At 40.1% G+C, this 23,361-nt stretch overlaps 2 protein-coding genes across 9 annotated transcripts in view; one reads left to right on the forward strand and one right to left on the reverse strand.

Moving 5' to 3' along the window:
- TTC3 (tetratricopeptide repeat domain 3) overlaps positions 1-14,634 on the forward strand; it is a 76,687-nt gene extending 62,053 nt beyond the window's left edge. For all 4 annotated transcript variants that reach the window (XM_048495683.1, XM_048495686.1, XM_048495685.1 and 1 more), the window contains exons 39-46: positions 271-371; positions 1,427-1,514; positions 3,415-3,519; positions 7,558-7,994; positions 8,565-8,670; positions 9,834-10,067; positions 12,351-12,437; positions 13,700-14,634. In XM_048495683.1, coding sequence (XP_048351640.1) covers positions 271-371; positions 1,427-1,514; positions 3,415-3,519; positions 7,558-7,994; positions 8,565-8,670; positions 9,834-10,067; positions 12,351-12,437; positions 13,700-13,807 — 1,266 coding nt within the window. In that variant the 3' untranslated portion in view covers positions 13,808-14,634. The remainder of the gene's footprint in view (positions 1-270; positions 372-1,426; positions 1,515-3,414; positions 3,520-7,557; positions 7,995-8,564; positions 8,671-9,833; positions 10,068-12,350; positions 12,438-13,699) is intronic.
- VPS26C (VPS26 endosomal protein sorting factor C) overlaps positions 1,870-23,361 on the reverse strand; it is a 33,684-nt gene continuing 12,192 nt past the window's right edge. For 3 of the 5 annotated variants that reach the window (XM_048495695.1, XM_048495691.1, XM_048495694.1), the window contains 4 exons: positions 21,493-21,567; positions 21,029-21,179; positions 20,118-20,270; positions 19,065-19,702 (listed from right to left, as the gene is read on the reverse strand). In XM_048495695.1, the coding sequence (XP_048351652.1) occupies positions 19,608-19,702; positions 20,118-20,270; positions 21,029-21,179; positions 21,493-21,567 (474 nt within the window). In that variant the 3' untranslated portion in view covers positions 19,065-19,607. The other 2 variants (XM_048495693.1, XM_048495692.1) reach the window with 2 other exon arrangements.

Consider the following 23,361-nt stretch of genomic DNA (forward strand, 5'->3'; position numbering starts at 1 on the left):
AAACCCCATTAAGAGCCTATTAAGTGAGCAATAAATCCCAATTAATTCCCTTTCTATTTTACTAGATGCATAATGTATCTAGCTTTTAAATTATATATAATGTTTGAACATAATTATCTGCTAAATATGTTTTTTATGGATCTGCATGAGATAGGTTTCCTTGCATTCAAAATGTAAACTGTTAGAATCAATGTTTCCTGCTAAGCTGGGAGTGATTTGTTATTTTGTCCAGCTAGTTGTTTCATTTAAATTTGGTCAATTTTATTATAGGTGTCGGTCCTTAAAAACTGGAGGGATACTGAATTGTACAAATTGCATGGAAGAGTAACACATGCAGAAGCCACTCTTAAATACCTAAAGGTCATGAACAGGTATGTCTAAGAATGTATGATTCTACTAGATGATATTATTTTATAACATTGTCTCTCTAGAGTACTGTTATGTCGCCTTTGAAACACAATCCAGAAAACTGCACAAACAGTTTAAAGATGTGGCAGCTCAATTATTGTCGGTGACTATTACAAAACAGCTACATTCTCTGTAGAAAAGAGCATGGGTCCAGTAGCACTTTTGTGAGTCACTGCACACTTCTCCAGCAGTAGAAAAGAGCGCAAGTCCAGTAGCACTTTAAAGACTAACAAAATTTCTGAAGATATCTGAAGGAGTAAGCGGTGACTCACAGAAGCTCCTGCCGTGCCAGAAATTTTGTTAGTCTTTAAGGTTCTACTGGACTTGTGCTCTTTTCTGTTATAAACACCATTGTGATCTAGCTACATTGGCTGTTTCCAAGGCCAATTTCAGGAAGCTGAGTGTGATCCTTAAAGTTCTTCATGTACATTGACACATATATCTAAAAGGATAATCTCTTCCTGTATTGTCCTGGCACTAATTGTAGTCTTCAAGTTGTTTTTTCCCCTTCTTATTGTAACCCTCCTGGTAGCAACAATAGACGTGTTCTCCTTCTATCATACCTTCCCACTCTTCCTGAGGAGATAAGAGGCTTAATATCTCTAGAAATTTTTGAGAAAATCTGCAAGACTATTTTATTTGCTCAAGCTTTGAATAGTATTTGTGCAGGTGTTTGGGGGGTATTTCTGGTTTTTCTGTATTTTGTATATTTTATATTTGGATTTGTAAGCTGCCTTCAGCCTTGGGGAAAGATGGCGGTACAAATACTGTAGTAGATTATTGGTTGAATGTTTCTGTGAAGGATCCATCAGTATTTTATTTGACTTTGCTATTTATAAAGCTGTTTTTCAAAGAAGACGTAATTTTGAACTATTGACTGCTCAAGTTGTGCAGTAGACTATGCTTGTCTTTGCTCGGCAAATTCTTTTGGCATTAGATTGTAAATTCAGATTGGTTTGGAAGTTATTAAATCAGGTTATCACAATGATAGGAAATTTTTTAAATTGCAATTTTTCAGTTGCTCAGCATCACCTGATATGAAGTTTCAAGTTGATTCTTTAGTGTCCTTTATTTCTAATATCAAAGAAGAAATGGGGAAAGCAGAGGTACGTATACCATTATCAATATTTGCAGTCTACAGATTCTGTAGGTATCTCTTCTTGATACAATTGAATTTCCTTTCCTCCTTATGTCATCATTAGACCTTCTGTCTCCATAGGATCAGTTTATTTGGATACAAGTGTTAATCCACAAGACTAAACCTTTTGTGTTCATTGTACCAGAGGTTATTAATTGCTCTGGCTTCCTGAGCGGATAATATGCTTGCTGCTATTCTATGGAGTGAATATTTTGGCGCACTTGAAACCAAGGCATTCCTGCGTTTGGTTACGCTGCAACTGCTTGTTAATCTGAATATGTAGGTGATAATTATTGTAAAGATACTTGAGACAATTGTAATCCTTTGTAATTTGTAAAAACATTCACATTTATTATTACAATCAAAAGAGCTACAAGCTGATTTCAGTGGCAGAACAGATCCTTTCTTCTTCCTCCTGTTTTCTGTGGCCTTCCATTCACCCAGTGAAACTTTCCAACAGTAGCTTGACTGGGAAATTATTGAAAAGTGCAGATCTCTCCTCATGTGAGTGGAATTACCTTCTCTTTGCAGAAGCATGCCCTGGATCCTTATGTCCTTTCGGCTGAAAAAAGAATCATATGAAAATGAATTAGGGTGTTTGTTGTTTTTAAAATCCAAGCTTTCTCGACTTTTACGGTAGCATTTGGAAATGGATGGGAAATTTTTACCTTATTTCTTTAGATTTTGAAGAAGGAAAGGAAAGGTTCTTGAGGAGAGTAACACAAGCCAGTGTTTGGTCAGCTGTGATGCTCTTGGCATTTTTACACCATACATATGTTGAGCTCACTGCATTCGCAATTGGACTAAAATAAGCCAAGTGACAGGTATCAGTTGAGATCCCAACCTGGCTCTCTTTCACATCTTTATAAAGTGTGATGTTAATCTGTGTTTAAAAAACCCTTCAGTAATATTTCTAATTGCTGCTTGAATGGAACTGACAAAACATTGAATGAGTACATCAGTTGGGAACTGGATTCTAAAACAGTGGTTCTCAACCTGAGGGTCGACCCCCTTTGGGGGTCGAACAACCCTTTCAGAGGGGTCACCTAAGACTCTCTGCATCAGTGTTCTCCATCTGTAAAATGGATAAATGTTAGGGTTGGGGGTCACCACAACACAACATGAGGAACTGTATTAAAGGGTCGTGGCATTAGGAAGGTTGAGAACCACTGTTCTAAAAGGAGACAACAATGAAAAAGTGATCTTCCACAGATACCAAATAATGGGTGGCAATAAAATTCTGAGAGATTTTACTGTAAACCAATATCATAGGTGGGGCTTAAATGAAGTAAATAAATACATTTATAAATTGTATAGAAAAAAGAGAACATAAATATGTTGACTCCTATGAACTAACTAGCCTTAAGGGCCCAGCAGGTATTCTAGAGTCTAATATGTTTGGTCATACATTCCTTACCATTACTTGTGTTGTTTGTCATACAAGGTTGAAACATTTGTAACCTTCAGTATTGATACTTTTGTGCTTTGTTTATCTAGCTGTCCTCACTGCTTGAAGTGCAGTTTCTGCTCTTGTTTCTGCTTGAGAAATCTTTTTCAATTAAGAATTAAAATTAAGAACTAGAGGTATAATAGAATTGAAACAGATTGTTCGTAGCATTTTACAATTGTTCTTTTGAATTTTGAAAGAATACATGTGTGCTAATTCTGAAGTTATATAGTCATGTAGTAAGACTGGTAGTTCTGCTGGAAATGTTGGCAAACCATATGAACCTCACACAGTTCCACAGAGAGCTTATAATGGAGATGTCAACAGTTTTGGCTATATATGTTTTATCGTTAGAGGTAAATGGGCTATAAGTTAGTCATCACAGTAAATATGTTTTCTCCCCCACCCTCAACTCCTGCAGAGTCAGTTTGAAAAGAGAATTTGTATGGTAAAAAATGGTGCCTTTCTAAACAGTATTCCCAAAGTAGAAATTGTAGAATTTGAGCTTCCTCCCATTCTGTCATCGGTAAGTATCTAGCAATTTCAGACCTTTTTTATTAGTTGTTTTGTTTGAAAGGCTAAAGAAATACTAAATTCTATTTATTATCACAGAATTGGAAGAACTTAAAATATAAACACTGATATTTACTGTTTATGTAATTAAAATGCAATTTAAATGGTTTTGAATGGTTGATGCATTATGAAAAACCTGGGTGTGCTGAAAATAATAAGGGATAGACATGGTCTCTGAGTGCAGAAGTCAACTTTCCTTAGAAAAGAATATCCCTTTTAAAGTACTAGGAGTTGATAATGACAGGGACTGGCTGGGATGCACTTCCATTCCCTCTCTTCCTGTTACATCCCTGCTGTGATTTGTCAATAAGGCCTTTCACAAAATTGGATATATCTGTTACTGAAAATATCAGGCATTTCATTTTATTGACAACATCCAGTTGTACATACAGTACAGAGATCTTAAAATAGGTTTAATATAGTGTGTGCCAAGCGACCAGCCTCAACTAGTAAATAGGTTGCTGCAGATTTGTACCATCTGAAGTTTCTGAGTTCTATCTTTAAGGGCAGCCCCATTTCCAGTAGTCTAGTGTTGATGTTACTATTGCATGGACCAGGAATCCATTTTCCCTCTGAGGCAGAGGACATCTTGATTTGGACCTCCCAAAGCAGTATCCTTATCTTCTGGGAGGGTCATCATCCCAGTGTCCATTATGTGTTGGAGGACTCTTCTTCTGAAGGCAGCATCTCCTGAGTTGTAGATATTAATTTCGCAATGCCTGGTAAACATAGCCAGTGAACACCATGTTGCAACCTTGCTTATTTCTTCAGTGGAGGCATTCTTAAAAAAGGCCACGTTAATAGCTGCGCTCATTGTGGAGTGAGCCATAATACCTTGAGGGAGTGGACGGCCTTACTTCATGTAACACTCTCTGATCCAGTCTTTAATACACTTGCTTATGGCTGAAGTTGACATCTTTCCTCCGTTATGGAAATGAAAAAAGAGTTTGACTGTTCTGTTCTGATCAAGAATGCTTTTATATGTATCTCTTGTGACCTGTGAAAGGTTGAATTGACCTTAGGTCTAAAGGTTGGGCCTGTTTGTAGTGTAATCTTCTTATGGAAGGTTCAGAGTCCAGGGGCTTTAAATTTATTTATTTACTTACTTACTACATACACTACAAGAATTGTGGACCTGCCACCCTACAAAGAAAAAAGAACAAGCCTGAAAAACATAGAGGTCCCCCGAAAGATAACTACTAGCCCATACAGTGATAATTAGTAAGTAAAAGGTCAGAATATAGGATATAAGAAGAAATCTAACTGGCTTCTGTATTGCCTTCACCCTATACAAAATATTTCAAAACAACTGATCCTGTTTGCTTTTATACCAGCTTTTCTTATTATTTTCCCCATCTTTTTAAAATTAATCACAATATCATTAATCTCTACCTATTTTATTTTTTAAAATCTTTTTCCCCAGTGCCATATCAAGTGCTCAGTACCATATTATCTATTTATATTTTTGTAGTTACTCTAGCTCCCTTAATTTTTACTTACCTTCAACGTCTATCTTGTTTCCCTGTCTATTTCTCCCACCCATCTCATTTTTCAGCTTACTTCCTTGGTGTTTTGTTCCTCTTTCCTAATTTAATAAGAAAGACTATGGCTGTTTCGCACGTGCCATTTAGACCGGCATGACGTCAGTAAAAATGCCGTTGTGGGGGAGATGATTGCACAGCTGCCCCCCACAACATCATTTTCTCAACTCACTCATTGAGTGAGTCTTTTTGAAAATGCCGGCTTCCATCTGGTGCCAAGCAAATGGCATTGGATGGGAGCCGGCATTTTCCCCGTGCCACTCTTGGTCCCCTTTTTACCTCCTGCCGTCTTCCATCGCTCTGTGGAGGCCAGAGGACACGCCTCCTGGCCTCTGACCCCGGAGCTGTCGCTATGTCCACGGGGGCTTGTCCCCTGCCCTCCACAGAGCGACAGGAGCTGGCAGGAGGTAAAAGGGGACAGAGAGTGCCGCAACCCATGTGGAGACCGCACCACTGGGCCAGCGGGGTCATTTGCATGCACCAGCATGGACTATGCTGGTGCACCCCCGCTCGCATGGCCCGTGCGGAAAGGGCTTCAGAGAAGAAAATAGGTAGCATGTTCAGACTGTCTAAAGTTCTTTTCTGTTCTTGTTGAAGAACTTTCTTGCATCCTGGATGTCTGTAATCTTCTGATTGGTTCCATCAAATGTTACACACAGTTCTACTAGTAGCCATCTAAATGGTATCTTCTTCAATTTCAAAATTTCCATAAGAAATTTGTATTTCTTTTCAGTAGTATTTCTTGGGATGCTTCTCTCATAATTAGCTCTTGACCTAGATGTTGCATCTTTTGTTTATAAAGAATGCAAGCATATCTTCTCCCTCCTCTTTACCCCCATGGGCCCTAATACCATCAGGACCCATTATTTCACATTAGGAGGGTTTTGTAAGGGCGCGGGTGATGTTTTAAGATACTACTGTTGTTTTAATTATATGTATGTTTTTAGCTGATGTTTTATCTGTACACCGCCCTGACCCCTTTGGGTATACTAAATTTAATTAATTTAATAATAATAATAATAATAATAATAATAATAATAATAATAATAATAATAATAATAATAATAATAATAATAATAGTGCTCTTTGTGTCAAATACATCACAGAATCTTGGGGAAGATCCTTATTTTTAGTTGCTGATCTCACATGATAAATTTTGTCCATCATCGGTTCTGTTTCTCCAACAGAAAGAGACATAAACTTTGCCATTTCTGGCATATGGTCTTTTCAAAGGGTTTCTTCATCCTTTTTAGGCATGGCTTGTGTTCTCAAGGCACATTTGCTTCAAATCCAGCCAAAACACTTCCTCTGCTTGGCAGTGGATCTCTTTCTGAATTACTTCCACCTTTGTCTCCAGCTGTTTTTAATCTTCTGTAACTATTTTTAGATGAGCAGTTAATCCTTTAATCTCCTTTCTCATACCTGCCATCTCCCCCACAAATTCACTATATGTTCCACCTTCTGCTTCATGTCAGACAGTTCTGCAAGCTCCCCAGGTGCTTTTTTGATGCTCACAAAATGGCCGCCACTCATAGCTGCCTTGCTAGAGCCGACTGGCTGTTCCTCAGCCACTTGCTGCAGGCACAGTTTTTGGGTGTGCTTTCAGGGGCCTTCTTCGGTGACACTGTTTTTTTTGGCTCAGGCAGTCCCAGTAAATCACATGCCCAGTGGCACTTGTATGTTACCTGCTCCTGTTGTAATTGGAGCAGCAGTCTCCAATTCAGAGAGAATCCATCTGAGTTGTCTCTTTCCATAGCTTGGATGGCCGATACAGGCACACCTGGCAAATTTGTTTCATTTCACTCCTGTGAGCTCTTCGCTGAGAGCAGGAAGAGGGGTTAGTGAGGAGGTAGGAAGAGATTACAGTATGGATTGAAGAAAAGGAGTAGGTAAGTAAGATTTAGAAATACTATAAGAGTTAATCAGAATTTGGATATAGTTTAGTTAGAAATATAAATAGTTTAGGAAAACAAGTAGAATTTAAGTAGACTTATAAGAAGCCATAGTATTGCACAGACTATGCCTAACAAGTTCTCCCCTTGGAGGCAAAAAGGATGACTCACACAGGAGACAGGAAGAAGAAAAAATGTTCCTGCTTCCCCAGTTGGATGGTGGGAATCACCCAATCAAAATGTCCTCCACCTCAGAAAGAGAACCATAATTTGGAGGTATTGAGGATTGCAGAGGGAGAGAAGAAAGTTGCTATTTATTTATCCTAGCTTTCTTTATGCTGCAAAAGATCCAAGCTTATGATATTGCTTATGAGCTACCAAATGACTACCTAGGTAGAGCAGATAAAGCTGAAATGGTGTGAAGTTTTCTGTTTTTATCATGTCGTTTAACATGGAGAGTTCAGTATGAGACAGTCTTTAAAATAGAAAAATCATCAGAGTGCTTGAAAATACTGCTTGCCTAAATGTTTACCTGATTAAGCTATTTTTTCCCCCCAGGCAACTTATGAGCAACCTCTTATTAATGATCCCGCTGTTGTCATGTATTCAGCTGGAACTCCTCACCCACCGTCTCACTTACTTGTTTCGCTTTCAACTGTTAAAGATAACAGTCCACTTCACTGCCCAGTTAGTAAGAATACTGGAAGTAAAATATCCCATAAAAATTCTCATGTGCTCTCTTCTGCATGTGAAAACTCTGGTGAAGCACTCCTTGAAGGTACAGGAAAGTCACTTTTTGATACAGCATGTTTATCCAAGTCACCAAGAAACTCTAGAAGACATGTCGAGGATATCCAGTTGCAGCACAGTACTCTAGAAGAACCAGCAGCAGTTGCAGGGTTGGACCATAACAGAGCTGCAGACAAGCAGGCCCTTCCCCAGCCAAGTGAAAATATAATTGAACAACTTAGGGCTATATTCCCAGACTATACAAGGTATTTCTCATAGGATGAAAATATTGGTAATAGTATAGTTTTGTATTTTGTGGTGGGTTGATTCCTCAGAATTTATCTTGAAACGTAATTTTGGTGATTTATCAGATGTTGTAGAATAACCTTCATTTGTTTTCTTTTGGCTGTGCACTTTTTCTGTATTTTTTTTAAGAAAAGCTGGTGTCTTTGGTTTGTAGAAAAACAGAAATGGTTCATGTGGTTGTTATTTGAATCAGGTTCTTTTGATGACAGTTCTGTATGCACAGCGGTGAGGGGACAGAGTTCAGAATATTGTCCTAACACTTGCACTATCCACATGGAAAGATCTTGGCAGCTATTTGTCATCCTCTTTCTTTTGGCTGATGAAAGTTAAGTAGAGTTACAATTCAAAAGTTTTTCTGCTATGCATTTGGGATTAAATTTAACTATTGTGGGGGAAAGGGGTGGGTTTAAATGCATCTGAGATAGAGTTTTCCACCAAGATGGGACTACTTAAAGGTGCAGTTTGGCTGCAGGGAGGTATTTAGTGTTCCGACCTCTTTATAATTTTGCTTTTTGTCCTATCTTTTGCAGTTCGGATTTTGAGACCTTTATAAAAGAACTAAAGGTCAGCAACAGAAACGAACTGAGCATGGATGAAATCCTTAACTTTATTCTGGATCGTGAAAACAAGAAGAAGGTATTGCTGCTAGAAATGTTTGGCTCTCTATTATAAAACAACAAAGGAAATAACCACAGGAAGTAAGATTATGGATAACTATAGTACTTCAGCATTTCAGGCAGAAGCTCTGCTTGACAGGTTGCCATTTTGAATGAAGATATTTTTAAGGATATTTTCTTGCATATATGTAGCTCACCTTCAATTATATAGCTGCTGGTAAAGCAATGCGTTTTTCAATATGCTCAGCTAACAGATCTCTGATGGCTAATTAGAAGCTCTTCTAGGCAAAGGTCCCACCTGGTTCGGCTCATTTTCTAAAAAGACATGGCCATCTCCAAGGAAGGTAGGCACCATGGGCCCTATGGGTGCCCCTCTGGGACCCCACTTCCTTTGTTCTCCCAAGGGTCGACAATGTTCTGTCAGGGAAACTACATGCATGTTAATTTGCAGAAGCATTTCTTTATTCAAGTTATTTGTATGCCTACTCTCAACCATAAAGTTTCAGAGCGGTCCACGTGAATGTAAACTGTCCATAAATACATTTTGATGCCTGGAAACATGTTTCATAGGTGAAGGGCCACCATAAAGAGTGCCTTATCTCTCAGTGTAGAAAAAATGACACATTCAATGTAGTCTTGGGTGCAAATATTAACGTTTGGGAAGGTTAATATGGGAGAAAGGTGCCTTTCAAGGTAGATAAGACATCAGTCATGGGAAAAAAACATACTTATTTTGAATCTTTGTTGCTAGTGGTATTTTGTTTTGTTTTTATATTTTAACCATTGCTAATAGATATGTACTTTAAATATTCTGTTTATCTTTATTAGCTGCCCTGAGTGTTGAAATTACAAAGTATAAACTGTTTTGTTTGTGGTGGGTTTTCCGGGTTGTGTGGCCGTGGTCTGGTGGATCTTGTTTCTAACGTTTTGCCTGCATCTGTGGCTGGCATCTTCAGAGGTGTATCACAGAGGGAAGTCTATTACACAAACAGACTTTCCTCTGTGATACACCTCTGAAGATGCCAGCCACAGATGCAGGCGAAACGTTAGGAACAAGATCCACCAGACCACAGCCACACAGCCCGGAAAACCCACCACAACCAGTTGAATCTGGCTGTGAAAGCCTTCGACAATACATATGAACTATTTTGTTAATTATGGTTCTTGTCTCTCTCTCTTTAGATTAACTCCTCTCCAGGGAACATTGAGAAACCATCTTCTTCCAGTTCAGGACAGAGCCAAAATCAATCTCAAAAGATAAAGATATCAAGACAGAATGTGCCTAGCACATCCAACTCAAGGTCTGATAATGGAAACATAAAGAAAAAAACTCTCCGACCTGCATCCACTCAACTACCTTGGAAAACGGATGGAGGAATAGCAAAATCTAAGTGGAAGAAGTCTAGTGATGCCACTGTAGGTATTTTGAGTCAGTGCAGCTAACTGCAATGAAAACCATTAAGTATTTGCTAAAATGCAAGAAAAAACATGATGGTACTTGTGGTAGTTCACATATATGTTTTCCCTCTTTTTCATCTCTCATACAATATGTGGACAATGTCTGGTATTATAGAAATCTGTTGTTGAGCTAGTGAACATACTATCAACTCTAAGAAATCCAGAATCTTTTCCAAAATTTGTAGTTACTGAAGATAATTGACTTTTTTCTGCTCACCCCAAATAAAAACACCAGTGATTATCCCAGATTTGGAAGATCAACATATTTATTGTAAAACTTCACAGTGTAAAAGTTTAGTAAATATTGTGCAGGATTTGGCAGTTCATTAATGGAAGGTGCTGACATTGTGGGTCTTTCCCACTTTCCCTAGCTTTCAGTAGCCCCTTCTGACCCCAAGGAAGTTGATTCCGCCTGGTGGAATGCTCTTCCGCCAGCTGTCCGGGCCCTGCGGGATCTCGCTGAGTTCCGCAGGGCCTGCAAGACTGAGCTGTTCCACCAGGCTTTTGGGGAGACTAGCCGTTGATAGGGGCCCTTCCTTCTTCCTTCTTGGTTGCCTATAACATCATGTGGCTCCTACCGCCCCCCTTCCCTGGGGTTCTCGGGGTTTTTTGAGGGAATTGATAGTAGGCACCATCTTGAGTTATTAAATTAATCAATTAATAATGCTGCATTTTAATGGGGTTGGGTTTATTTTTATTAGAGCCGTATTAATCTATATTTATTGTATTTTAATCTGATATTGTGCTTCTTCTATATCAGGGGTAGGGAACCTGCGGCTCTCCAGATGTTCAGGAACTACAGTTCCCATCAGCCCCTACCAGCATGGCCAATTGGCCATGCTGATAGAGGCTGATGGGAATTGTAGTTCCTGAACATCTGGAGAGCCGCAGGTTCCCTACCCCTGTTCTATATGTTGTGAACCGCCCTGAGCCCTCCGGGGGAGGGCGGTCTATAAACCCAATAAATAATAATAATAATAATTTCCAAAATTGTGGGAACCCACAATCAGTAATAACCATGCAAGTCAGTAGTCTGCAATGAGGAGGGGCAAGGAGACAAAATCATCCTTTTGTATCTTTTCACCAGTGGGGCTGCAGTTTTCACAGTAACCCACGAAACTGCTATGGCATTGTGATTTCATACGCTAAGGAATCAGCTTTTCAGAGGTTGAAAGGCATTGCCGTGGGGAGCTGAGATGATTTGTGATCCTTTCTCAAGACGATTGCACATCCAACTCATAATCTATTGAATAACAGTGTTGTGAACCAGAGGAGGGGAGTGGTGGCATTTTTTTCTTCTCAGACATATATTATACATTTTCTATTCCTAAAATTATCCTTAGCTGTCACGCTTCCCAACACTAGCAATCTTCAAGACTGACTGATACTCGTTGACAAGTTGTTGGCAGTGATATGACTGGCTTGTGTTCTGTTCCAAATAGTTTTCATCTCTAAAGGCCTGGTGTTAGATCTCAGAATCTTAAGCCAATAAACAGACTCTGAAGTATTGATCACAAGTGTTTATTGATGAGGTATCAAAGCACCATACTTAGCAAAGCCAGTTCTGGTGAAACTGGCTTTTATAGTCCCCTTTATTTCCCACTGAAAGACCCCCAAGGTCGGCAGCAGATAGCAAGAGAGCCACCTGGCTTCCTGCCTCACAAGATAACGGATGTAATTCTTTTCTCATGGGCCAGAGATACTAGGGGAAGCCTAGTTGTCTACAAAGTATATGAAACCATAAAGTAAAGGTCAAGGAAAGAATGCACAGGTGACAGTGGTTACATATAGCAGACTGGTTACATATATCTTTTGAGCAGCATTGATTTGTTATCTTAGGCAGTTACATTGAATTAAGAACGCATCTCAATCACATAGATAACATCCCCTGACACCTGGCAGCTCTGAATATATTTGAATAGTATCTGTACCATTTTATGAAGCTGCTGTACAAAAATAAAATATGTTTTGAGCTGTCTTCTTTACTTCTGTATGAAGTTGGGCCATTTAACATGGTAATTCTAGCAGCTGTGTGTATCAAACTGATGCTTTTCTCCAACTCTTGACACTTGTAATGGTACCAGGGTTGAACAGGAGCCATTGTGCATGCAAACTAAATGAGCTCAACATTAAGTTACTAATGCTTTTTAAAAAATTCTGTAGCCTGTTTTTTTCATCTGTAAAATAATATTGTAATTGCTCAGAACCTGAAATAACTATGAACTCCTTTGTTTTTAATAGGACAGTGATCCCTGTGTGATATGCCATGAGGAACTTAGCATGGAAGAATTCAGTGTGCTAGATTGTGGACACAGATTTCACAAACTTGTAAGTGAGACAATAGGTTCAGAAAGGCAACTTCTATCATTTCTATTGCTTGTGACTTTGTAGACAAAGACCGTGAATGAGCCAGGTGATACCAGGTAGTTCCTAGCCTATTTTCCACTTGGTGTAGTCAATGGAATGTAATTACTGATGGAATCTATAATTCCTGGTTCATTCATTTCCCCACATAAATCTTCCTCCATGGCTGGTTGTAAGAACTGCTCCGCTGGTAAGACATGTTTTCTGTGAACTGACTCCTAGCTTGGAAAAAAATCTTGGATTTTACTGTAGAAATTGAAATCCCACTTGCCTTATCAATGTAGTACATTTAGATCCCCAAACCAAGGCTTACATTTGGAACTTGGTTTTCACTGTTCGTGCTCAAGCCTGGAACATGCAAGTAGCACTAAAGCCACAAGTGTTTCTTAGCAAGTATTTACTACAGAAGGTAGCAGGATCACTCCTGGTCATTGTAGCTCTGGTCTTACCTCTAGCCATATCCCCTGTAAGCAGGCAGCAGTTTCCTAGGATTGCAGTGGCCCTTGTCAAAGTTACCAAGCTCAAAGCAGTTACCACTGTGTTATTGTAATGGTTGGCACGTTGTCCACATGTAAGGGCATCTATAGATTTGCATTTTGCATGAACTTTGCAAACTGGTCATGAATTCTCACAACCAGCCCATGGAGGGTCTATAAAACAGCTTTATAAAATAGCTTTTGGTATAGGTGCAGAGTGGGAAGACTTCCAAGCACTTCCTATGTCTTGTATGACAAATTGGCTGTTATCAAGGACAGCTGTTTAAATAGGATTATATTGGTTTTTTAGTACTGCTGTTTGCATACAGATCAATAGGAAGCTTAGCTGATTAGTCAGTAACTTGCAGTTAAGTCCAACCTATCACTGGAAACAAAAATGATACATTTTAATTGGAACTGCAAGTTGAGGATACTTATTATATTAATCATATGGTCAGCAACCAAAAAATGCAATGAGATCATTCAAAGGAAGTCATTTCGTAGTGATATCAGAATGAATTTTAAGTTGGCTGCAATAACTGGTGTTTAATAATTGTCAGAAAGTATTACTGCATCCTTATACACTGTGAAAAATATGCTATATAAGTGCTATTGTGCATACTTTTTTCAGTAGAATGAGTGTTAACACTGCTCTGAGCTTCTGGAAAAAAGGTTTAAAAAGAAATAGCTAAATTACTGGTCTCAGTAAAGCGAATTGTTTTTAATGAATTGTTTTCCTATCTTCAATAGTGTATTGGTCCATGGATTAAGGAGCACAGTACGTGTCCAACATGTCGACGTCATGTTTTATTACCTGAAGATTACCCTGAGCTTCCTGGAAGAAACAGATGTACTTGAAATATTGTTAGCAGGAGATGTCTACTTTGTTATGGAGTGGTTACATTTTAAATATTGTAAACAACATGTACTACAATTCCTGCCATTGCTCCTGACAGTTGGTCAAATGAATATTTCACACTGTTTGTGTGTCCTCCTGCCGCGTCTTAGAAGATTTCATATTTTATGACAATTCTTTTGCCGCTAATAATATTAAGCAACTTGTATCTTGGCTGTACTGAAGCAAAACTGATAAATTTACTGGAATTCAAGGTCTGCCTAATAGACATGAGTCTGTTGAAAAGTTAAATAAGTAAACATTTTAATATCGATCAGTCTAACTTCTCTAGGTATTAATAACGTAAGAGGCGAATGAAGGATCACAGACAAGTGTTCAAATTACGCAAAAACTTCAGTATACAGTAGTAGTCTGATTCCTACTAATTCTCAATGACTAGTGATATTTATTCTCAATGACTAGTGATATCTAAATATTCCAGTTACCAGCGTAGGGGGTTTTGTTTGTTTTGGTAATATCCATTTTTCATAAACACCTCCCCCCCCCCCCCCCTGTGCTAGTGCCTTGTTTTCAGTTTGCTGCTTCTAGATATTTTGGATCCAAAGAACTACTAATGGGAGAGAAGTAGATTCTAGAGCTTATGCAGTGGTATAAGTCGATTCTGAAGCAGTCCTATTGCTGTCACAAACCTTTCTGCCATACTCTTGCTATTGATGTAAAACAACCTTTTGTTGAATTAAAGGCACCTTTGGATCCAGCTCAAGACATGCTTACATGGCAGGGTATTAAAATCTAGTAACCATGAGCAATAAACATGTATCGCTTGTAATTCTGTTTCTGTTTGTAAAGGCTGGTAATGGACTCATCTTTTAATTTAGCCACTCAGCTTATTTATTGTGACTGTACAGTCACTTTTAAATTAAGATCACAACCTTTTTAGTAAAGAACAGCTGAGATTTACCTCGGCCACTGTTGCTGCCAGGGGTGGGGCAGGGAGGGGCAGGCTCATCGCTGGCATCCAGCCCAGAGTAGGGCTGGGCTGCCCAGCTGCCAGTGTGAGCAAGTGACGTGCCTGGAAGAGGCTGGGCTGCGGCCTTATATGGGCAGGCTGGGACATCCTGCACGTCTTCTCACCTGAGTGCCTTCCAAGTGTCACCTGGCAGATGTTTATCAGGCCACGTGGAGTAGTGGGAAAATGAAGAGTTGGATTTATATTCCCCTTATCTCCTGTAAGGAGACTCAAAGGGGTTAACAAACTTCTTTCCCTTCCCCCCTCACAACAAACACCTTGTGAGGTAGTTGGGGCTGAGAGCTCAGAAGAACTGTGACTAAGCCAAGGTCACCCAGCTGGCGTGTGTTGGAGTGTACAGGCTAATCAGAATTCCACAGATAAGCCTCCACAGCTCAGACAGCAAAGTAGGGAATCAAACCCGGTTCCTCCAGATTAGAGTACACCTGCTCGTAATCACTACGCCATGGCTGCTCCTGGCTTTTTAAAATTGCTTTTTAGCTTAGTGCTTCTAGGCAATGTAAAGGAGCCTGAATTGAGCAAGATAGTAGCAGCAGACTTGCAGCAGTGAGCAATTGGAAATTGGTGGATTGCACCCGGCAGATCACAGTGCAACCTTGAGCAGCATGCAAGGAAGGACAACATTAACAGGGATTTCCCCCACCCCCATTCTTTTTGGAGCTTGAGCAAGAGATTCCAGGGAAAAGATCAAAGGAGCCCCAGCAGGAGTAAGGAGCGCCAATGACAGGAGGAATGACAGCATGGGCAGTAGGGACAACCCAGGCAAGCTCCAGGCTATAGGCAACACCAGGCACCTTAAGAGCAGGGGCAAGCAGTGGCACCAAGGGCAGCAGACGCACAACTGACCCAGCAAGGTCTGTGCTGCACAGAATCTCGGGGGGGCCTCTGCCATCTAGTGGGGATGGGGGAGTCTGCCCAGCTCGAAGCAGGACCAAGCCTGTGGTATCCAAAGGACACTCTGCACTGGGGGGGGGAGGGGGAAGAAAAGGGCCTCTCCAAGTCAGGGGGAAGGGCACCAGTCAAGGTTACCAGGTCCTCCAGGCCCCAGCGGCATCCTCTGGTCAGAGATCTTGGGGGATGGGATCAGTCGGAAACCATCAGCCAGATCCAAGATGTTTGGGCCTCAGGCACTTGATTTCCAGTTATGGGGGCCACCCCCATCAACCAATGACTGTAGTGGCAGGGCCCTTGTGCTGTTGGACCTATGGGTGGGTGGCTTTGAAGTGCGCATCCAACTTCACCAGTCCAAGACAGATCAGAGTGTGTTTGGGGACACAGTGGTCCTTGGGGCTTCGTCCAGTCAGACACACAGCCCATTACCTTTCCATCCAGCCACCAATCCAGAATACATTCTGACAGCATGTGCTTCCAGTTTACCAGCATCCTTCGGTCTGTGTTTGGGCCACATGGGGCTCCTGGCATCAGAGTTTGGCCCCCACTCCTGTATTGGTGCAGCTACCACTGCAGCACATCTGGGCTTGCCTGAGGAGTAGATCTGCACCATCGGGCACTGGAACTTCCTGGCATATACAGGATATGTTTGTTCCTGGCTTGAGAACTGCTTCTCATCTTTCAGTCCTTTCAGGTCATCGCAGGAATATCTGGATTGTTGGCCACAGCTTTGTCCATTGGGCTGCCAAGTATGTCTCGCCTTCTGGTTGGGGGGAGAGTCCTTGGCTTCGCCAGTCATGTGACCATGTTTTGGATGGGACAGAAAGGGATGTGTTGGGAGGCCTTGCTGCCAATACTGGATGGAGCAGTTGCAAGGGACGGACCACCTCACGCCTTGATCATCCACCTGGGAGAGAATGATCTGCCCACAGAAAAGAGTGTGTTGCCGGCTCACCGCATGGTGTTGGAATTCATGAAGCGCTGGTTGACATGGTCTACTATTTTGTGGTCACACCTATTGGAGAATCAAGTAGGGCATTGGCCCTGGAGAAAGTGGACCTGGCCAGTTACAGGAGCAATATGACAGTGGCATGCCTTGTGCAATCCCTGGGGGGCAGGTGCATCTCCAACCTAGATATTTTGTTTCGCCTTCCAGCACTGTATTGGAATTACAGCATCCATTAGTCAGAATGGGGTATGGACCTTTGGCTGTACAGCATCAGATCTGCTTTATGTGATTGCTTGTTGGCTCAGGAAGCTTTGATGGGAGTGAGGTGACCTCACTCTTTGGCAGATTGCATCTGGGTATTGATCTGTTCAGGGGAGGAGCAGCCTGCGTGCTCAGCCTCCCCATTTGGTGGGGGCTTCCATAAGAGGCCGGGGAGAGGTGGAGCGAGCCTGTGAATCACATGGCCAGGCAGGGGCTCCTGGTGGCTCGTGCCCCCTGGCAGCAAGGGGAGTTCATCCAGAGGCCAGTGTCCAGATGGCTCCTATTATCTTGCTGCTCTGGGCGTTGGTATTTTCCCCCATTAATTGGACTGGGGAAAAGTTATTACTGAGGACAGCAGACCTTTGCATACCAGGGAGACCTGGGTGCATCTCCTGTGTTGTAGCCCTGTTCCTCCGTTCAAACAAGGAACGTGAGCTTCTAGTCAAAATCATTTGTGTGAATAGAGGCTTTTATAAAACTGATCTTGTGGAACTGCCCTCTAACTTACCAGTCAAAAAGCTGCATTAGCGATTCCTGTCCAGAGCTACAGTACTCATTTTTTAACCTTTCCTATTGCATCATTGCATGAATCATTGTTAAAAACTTGACTAAAAGAAAAACTTTATTAACTAAATATCCAGAGATATTTTTAGCATACTACACATGTCGATTAATAATTTCTTTCAATTCTGAATATTAAACGGCTGTTCGTCGTTTAACAGAAAAATATTTTTAATTAATTTGAACGCATTGTGACAAATTTATCTTATGAACAAATAAATAGCAATATTAATTATGGTCATGTGACAAACTTTTAAATAGTTTCCAGATGTATGGATGCTTCTAACTTAGCTAAGTTCTATAGTCTAGCTTCTTTTCTTATGAGAAGGAAAGATGTAACATGGGTGGGATGAACTAGGGCTCTTGTGCTGGGCGCCAGTGGTGATGGGGTTACTAACCGCTGTGCCCCTGGCCACCCCCACCAACTGCTGCAGTTGTCCTTAGCTAATTACGCAGTTGAGTGCGGCCAGGAAGAGACATTATTGAAGACATAGCTGAAAACCTCTCAGACAAAAATTTCCTGGTCAGTACCAAGAAGTTTCCCCACTGCTGATATGCCTACCTCCTACATGTGTGGGAGCTACATCAGCTAATTCTTCTTTACAAACAGAAAACTACCGTTCAGGAACATTCACAAAGGATCAATTTTGCATTATTTTGTCTCAAGTGACTTTATGGCAATCGGGTGGAAGGGTCGTATCAAGCATACCAGATTTAATCCTCACAGCTGACCCTGCAATACTGCATATAAATTATGAGTTGCTTACTGCACTAGTTAATGTATCTCCCCAAGTGATAGAGGAAGTTGACACCCAAGACATTTTAAGTAAATTTGTTTAAAATGTCGGCAGCGAAAGAACAGACATTTCCATCAGCTCCCCTTTTTGCAAAAGTTAAATTGCTTTCTAATACAGAAATCAACTTTTCAGTACAATTCCCATCAATCCAGTTTTACTTAGATTTGGGACATTTTGCTTTTCTGAGAGATTGCAAACCCCTGTAAGTCAAAGAAAGAATTTGCTTGCTGTGACATAGTAATAAGATGAGGACATGGATGCCAAAATATTTGGGTTTAATTATCCCTTTGTAAAACAGGAACAATCCTATACAGCAGTTCATTATCAGAATTAACGCGCAAAGGGTCAAAGCAAACAAGGGCGTTTATGGCAGTTTCTGTGAACAGTGACACTGGGTTTCATCAAAAGGAAGCCAGCTTTTCAACAGAGAATCTGATAAATACTTGCTAGTCAATATCACTGTGGAGAAGTTTCAGCTGTCTGGTATTGACAGCTGAACATGTGAGATAATTTTTGCAAGTTTTGACTAATAGTTCTATTAGCCATTCAAAACACTGGAATATGACTTTTACTGCAACAGAGATAGATGAAGAGATGGGAAAAGCAATCATATTGCTTAGTTCCTATTCAATGGATTCTCATCTGATTGAAGGCTGATTCTTTTGATAGTCTTAAATAGTCACATCCTGCAGAGCTTCAGGGGAAAATTCTCTGTGATGAGATGATCATCATGCAAGAGGACAACAATATTAACCTCAAATTCTAGAAAAAAAAGTATTGGCATTAGTTCAAATCACAGCAACATACAAATGTTCTGTCCTATGCTTCTGCAGTATTAAGAGTATCTTCATTCTAAGTATCACCCAATTAAAGAAATCTTGGCTGAATAATCTACTAAAAATGTATATAATTATTGATTAGATCTACATGAGGAAAAACAAATCTAAAGAAAAAACAGCATTTGGTAGGCACAGCATCTTTCATTTAAGAGATATTCCCCTTTCTGTCTCAAACAGGAGATACCCCACCCCACCCCCCGAGGTGGAGCTTACCACTTTTAACTAAGAAATACTTGAAACTGAATAAGCTTTGAAAAATTTAAATATCCTGCCCCATTACATGGGAGGATTTTTTAAATCAAAATACTTTTAAGCTGCATTCCAATTTAACAACTAAGCATTGCAACAGACACTTCATGGCTTGTAATATAGTATGAAAGAATTAAAAGTGGCTACCCAATTAACATCTGACTACAAAAACAAAGATCCAACCCATTCCACAGGCTCTGAATACCAGTTAAGAAAAACTTCAGTTTATGTCATAACTACACTACATGCAAGGCTGAATTTATTCCCCTGCTCTGAGTCCTGGATAGTGATGGTGTCACAGTCTTCTTGTCCCCACAAACCTAGAGGCAACATGAGAAGAGACGAGGAAATGCTTCTTCCTCTCCTTATCTATTTGCCTTTAGAGTAGCTTAGCAAGAACTGATCAAACTGGAAGTGGCTGTATATCATTCTTTTATCGTATTCTTCCACAAATACACCATCTGGGATATACCTTGTGTCTTTGGCACAGCTGCATTAAAACTGATGGGGGGGCAGACACTGAGGTACTGGTGTGGCCGATCACATGACACTTCATATCAAAAGAATTAATTTTATTGGGGGGAAAGAGCTCCTGGAAGTATCTTATTTTATTGAATTTCTTATCTAATCCCTAGTGAATTGCTAATCATGAGTGATCAGTATGTATGGTACCAAGGCATTAAGCTGAAACAAATTCAGTTACAAAATGAGGATGTGATTAATTCATCTGCTCACCAACTTTGAAGTTTGTAGTTTCTAGTGTAGGGCAGGTAAAAAGCCGTGGGAACACCATGTAGATTGGAATAGGAAGATTTCTGCAAGCATCTCCATCAGCTATCTGAATATTCTGAATCTCAGTGGCATCCCTAGCATAACCTTCAGCACAGCCTTTAGAAAAACAAGATTTATTTATTTTTATATATATATATATATTTTAATACTGTTAATGGCATTCCAAATTGAGTTGTTACATGTTTGAAAATTCCTACGTAGCAAGTACTGCTATTCTGTAATAAATGTGTTACCAATGGTTATATTTAACTCTGACAAGCCAATATGCATGTAAACTGTGTATAGTTGTACATATAGCATACTGCATGTAGTTCAAAACGTAGCACAATGACCTAGCAGATTAAATGGTCCTATGCAGTTGAACATACCGTGTTTCCCCGAATTTAAGACAGTGTCTTATATTAATTTTTGCTCCCAAAGATGTGCTATGTCTTATTTTCAGGGGATGTCTTATTTTTCCTGTGTTCTGTTCGTTGGGCATGCTTCCAAACAAAAACTTTGCTATGTCTTACTTTCGGGGGATGCCTTATATTTCGCACTTCAGCAAAACTTCTACCATGTCTTATTTTTTGGGGATGTCTTATATTAGGGGAAACAGGGTACTATAGCATATTCCAGCACACTGAGAAAGTGTTAATAGGTAGGAACTACCAAACACATAAGCTGGTCTCGACCATGAGTTTCCCTGCAGACAAGATGTTATAATAAAACCTTACAATTCCACAGGAGCAACTAAAGTAAATCAAATTAGTTTAATTTAAGAATATTTTAGTGGATGTCAGTTTTTAAAATGTAGATTCACCCATACTGAAACAAAGAATGGTTGTCATATCACTTCTTGTGTAAAGACTTACCACAGGTTTCCACTCGCACTAATTGGAGTTCAATACTCTTAACGGGAGCTTCTGAGCTCACCACCACCAGTTCTCCTGTCAGTGGCTGGGTTATGATGCAGTTTGTTGAGTTGAGATGGCCTCTAATGAGAAATTTGGGGAGAGAGGCCCTCTAAATGCAAAGTGAAGTAAGAGGAAAAGTGAGTGGGAAACATCCTGAAAATAGGTAGCAGTTTATTACATTACTAAGCAAATAGAAGATATTTATGTAAACTTAGTAACACAATTACAGATTACAGATTATCCTGAAAAAACCTCTTGGTGAAATATATAGGGAATTTGGGGAATGTTAACTAATAAAACACATTTTTATTTTATTATGCACCATTGACCTTGGCATTTAAAAAAAAATCTCAACTATATATTCCACCATGCCATGGGATGTAAGTCCTCTGAAGGACGTGGAAAGGTATGAGTGGTCTTACCTCTTTAACGTTCTGTAGAGTTTCAGGTGTAATAGTGAAATCCACCGGGCTTGGAGTTGGTTTACCTTTCTGGGGCTGCAACAGAGTGATTATGACACTTAGAAGGAGAATTCCATTTATATACCTGAGAACCATTCAGAAAATGTGCACCTGAAGTCCTTTATTGCAAGAACTAGGGTGGGTCCCATGTCACTACAGCTCCTCCCAGATAATGACTGGTAGAAGGAAACGTTCAGCCATCCTGACTTGGCCATCAGTGCTGCAGTACGCTTTGAACACATGTGTAGTAGAACATTTATTGTGCATACACATTTGAAAACAAGATTTTCCAGCATTTTGGGGGGGATGAGTGGAGGAAGCAGTCTGCAGTAAAAATGTTTCATAGTCATGGGAAGATATGGAGAGTGAATAAAAATTGTAGTCAAAAAGTTAGCATAGCAAGTTATTTCTCACATAGCTTCATCATACAAATAATAGTCTCCACATAAATTACCACAGGATTTCATTTTTAAAAATCTTATCTGGGGGATGCATTGTATTTCTTCAGTCTCTATTCTCTCATTTGTCATGTCTGTCTTATATTCATTCTCACTGCTTTGAAACAACAGTACGTAGCTGCAGGATTCAATAATGCACTCCTCAACCAGCCTCATGGGTTCCAGCTTCCAATGATAACAGTTTAAATGAGTTGCTATTATGAGTTCTTTCAGAAAAACAAAACCACTGCACTCCATAGTTTTGCACAAAACCATTTTTGCACAAAAATAGATTCGTGGATTGTCCCAACTACTACATTAGGCAGAGATTCTTAAGAGAAAAAAAATAAACATTTTTATTTTTTATCTTGCCTTTGCATTTAAAAATAGTTAAGGTGGCTTCAATAATAAAATGCACACAAAACAACCACTGGCTACTCACCGTGAAAAGTCCCTCTCCTCTGAGCACAAGAGGACACCTTCTGCATAATTCCCACTAACCAATCAGGGAGGCCGGAAACTAATTCTTCCTATTTGGCTTGGGACCATCTCCTTTAGTCTCCATTCCAAACATTTCAAACAGCAGTCAACTATTCTAACTAGCTACATAGAAAATACTGAAAGGAAAAATCAACAGAAAAGAACAAAAGTAACGGTTGCCTGCAATATTAGAACAGGAAAGCAGCAGATCAGGATAGTAAAAGTGGAAAATGGGAAGGCAAGATGTCCTCTTGTGTTCAGAGAAGGACCCTTCATAGTGAATATCCAATAATTATTCTCCCTCTTACGTTAGAGGATATCTTCTGGGACCTCCCACAGTAGCAAATCTACACTACAGGTGGGATATTGTCTTCAGAGTCCTGAATGTGCTGCAACACTCAAGGCTGTGTCAACAGAACTATAAGTATCTGTTCTGTCAGATGAAAGTCGTGATGGATGACCATGGGGCAACTCTACAAATTTCCTCAAAAGAGGAATTCTTCACAGAAGCTGTGTTTGTGGCTGCACTTCTGGCTGAGTGGGGCGTGATGCCTCTAGGAACCTCAATATGCTATGCTCTGTAGACCTCAACAATTGGCTGATAGTGGATGCTGATATTTTACAACAAAGGTTTGGAGAAGAAACCAAAATGAACAGAGCCTCCATCTTTCTGATAGGCTGAGTTCAAATTATATATGTCTTGAGTGCCCTTCTCACGTCCAAGGTGTGCCTCATCTGTTCTTTTGGGTGCTTTGGATCCGGGCAAAAGGATGGAAGGAAAATCTCCTGTTTTGGTGGAATTTAGAGTCTATTTCTGACTGGAATGCTAGATCAGTTATTAGGATTACCTTATTCTTATGGACTACACAAAAGGAATTGTTGATGGAAATGACTCCCATTTCTGAGACCTTTC

The sequence above is a fragment of the Sphaerodactylus townsendi genome, linkage group LG04 (genome assembly GCF_021028975.2).
Source record: "Sphaerodactylus townsendi isolate TG3544 linkage group LG04, MPM_Stown_v2.3, whole genome shotgun sequence".
In the NCBI taxonomy this organism is placed as follows: Eukaryota; Metazoa; Chordata; class Lepidosauria; order Squamata; family Sphaerodactylidae; genus Sphaerodactylus; species Sphaerodactylus townsendi.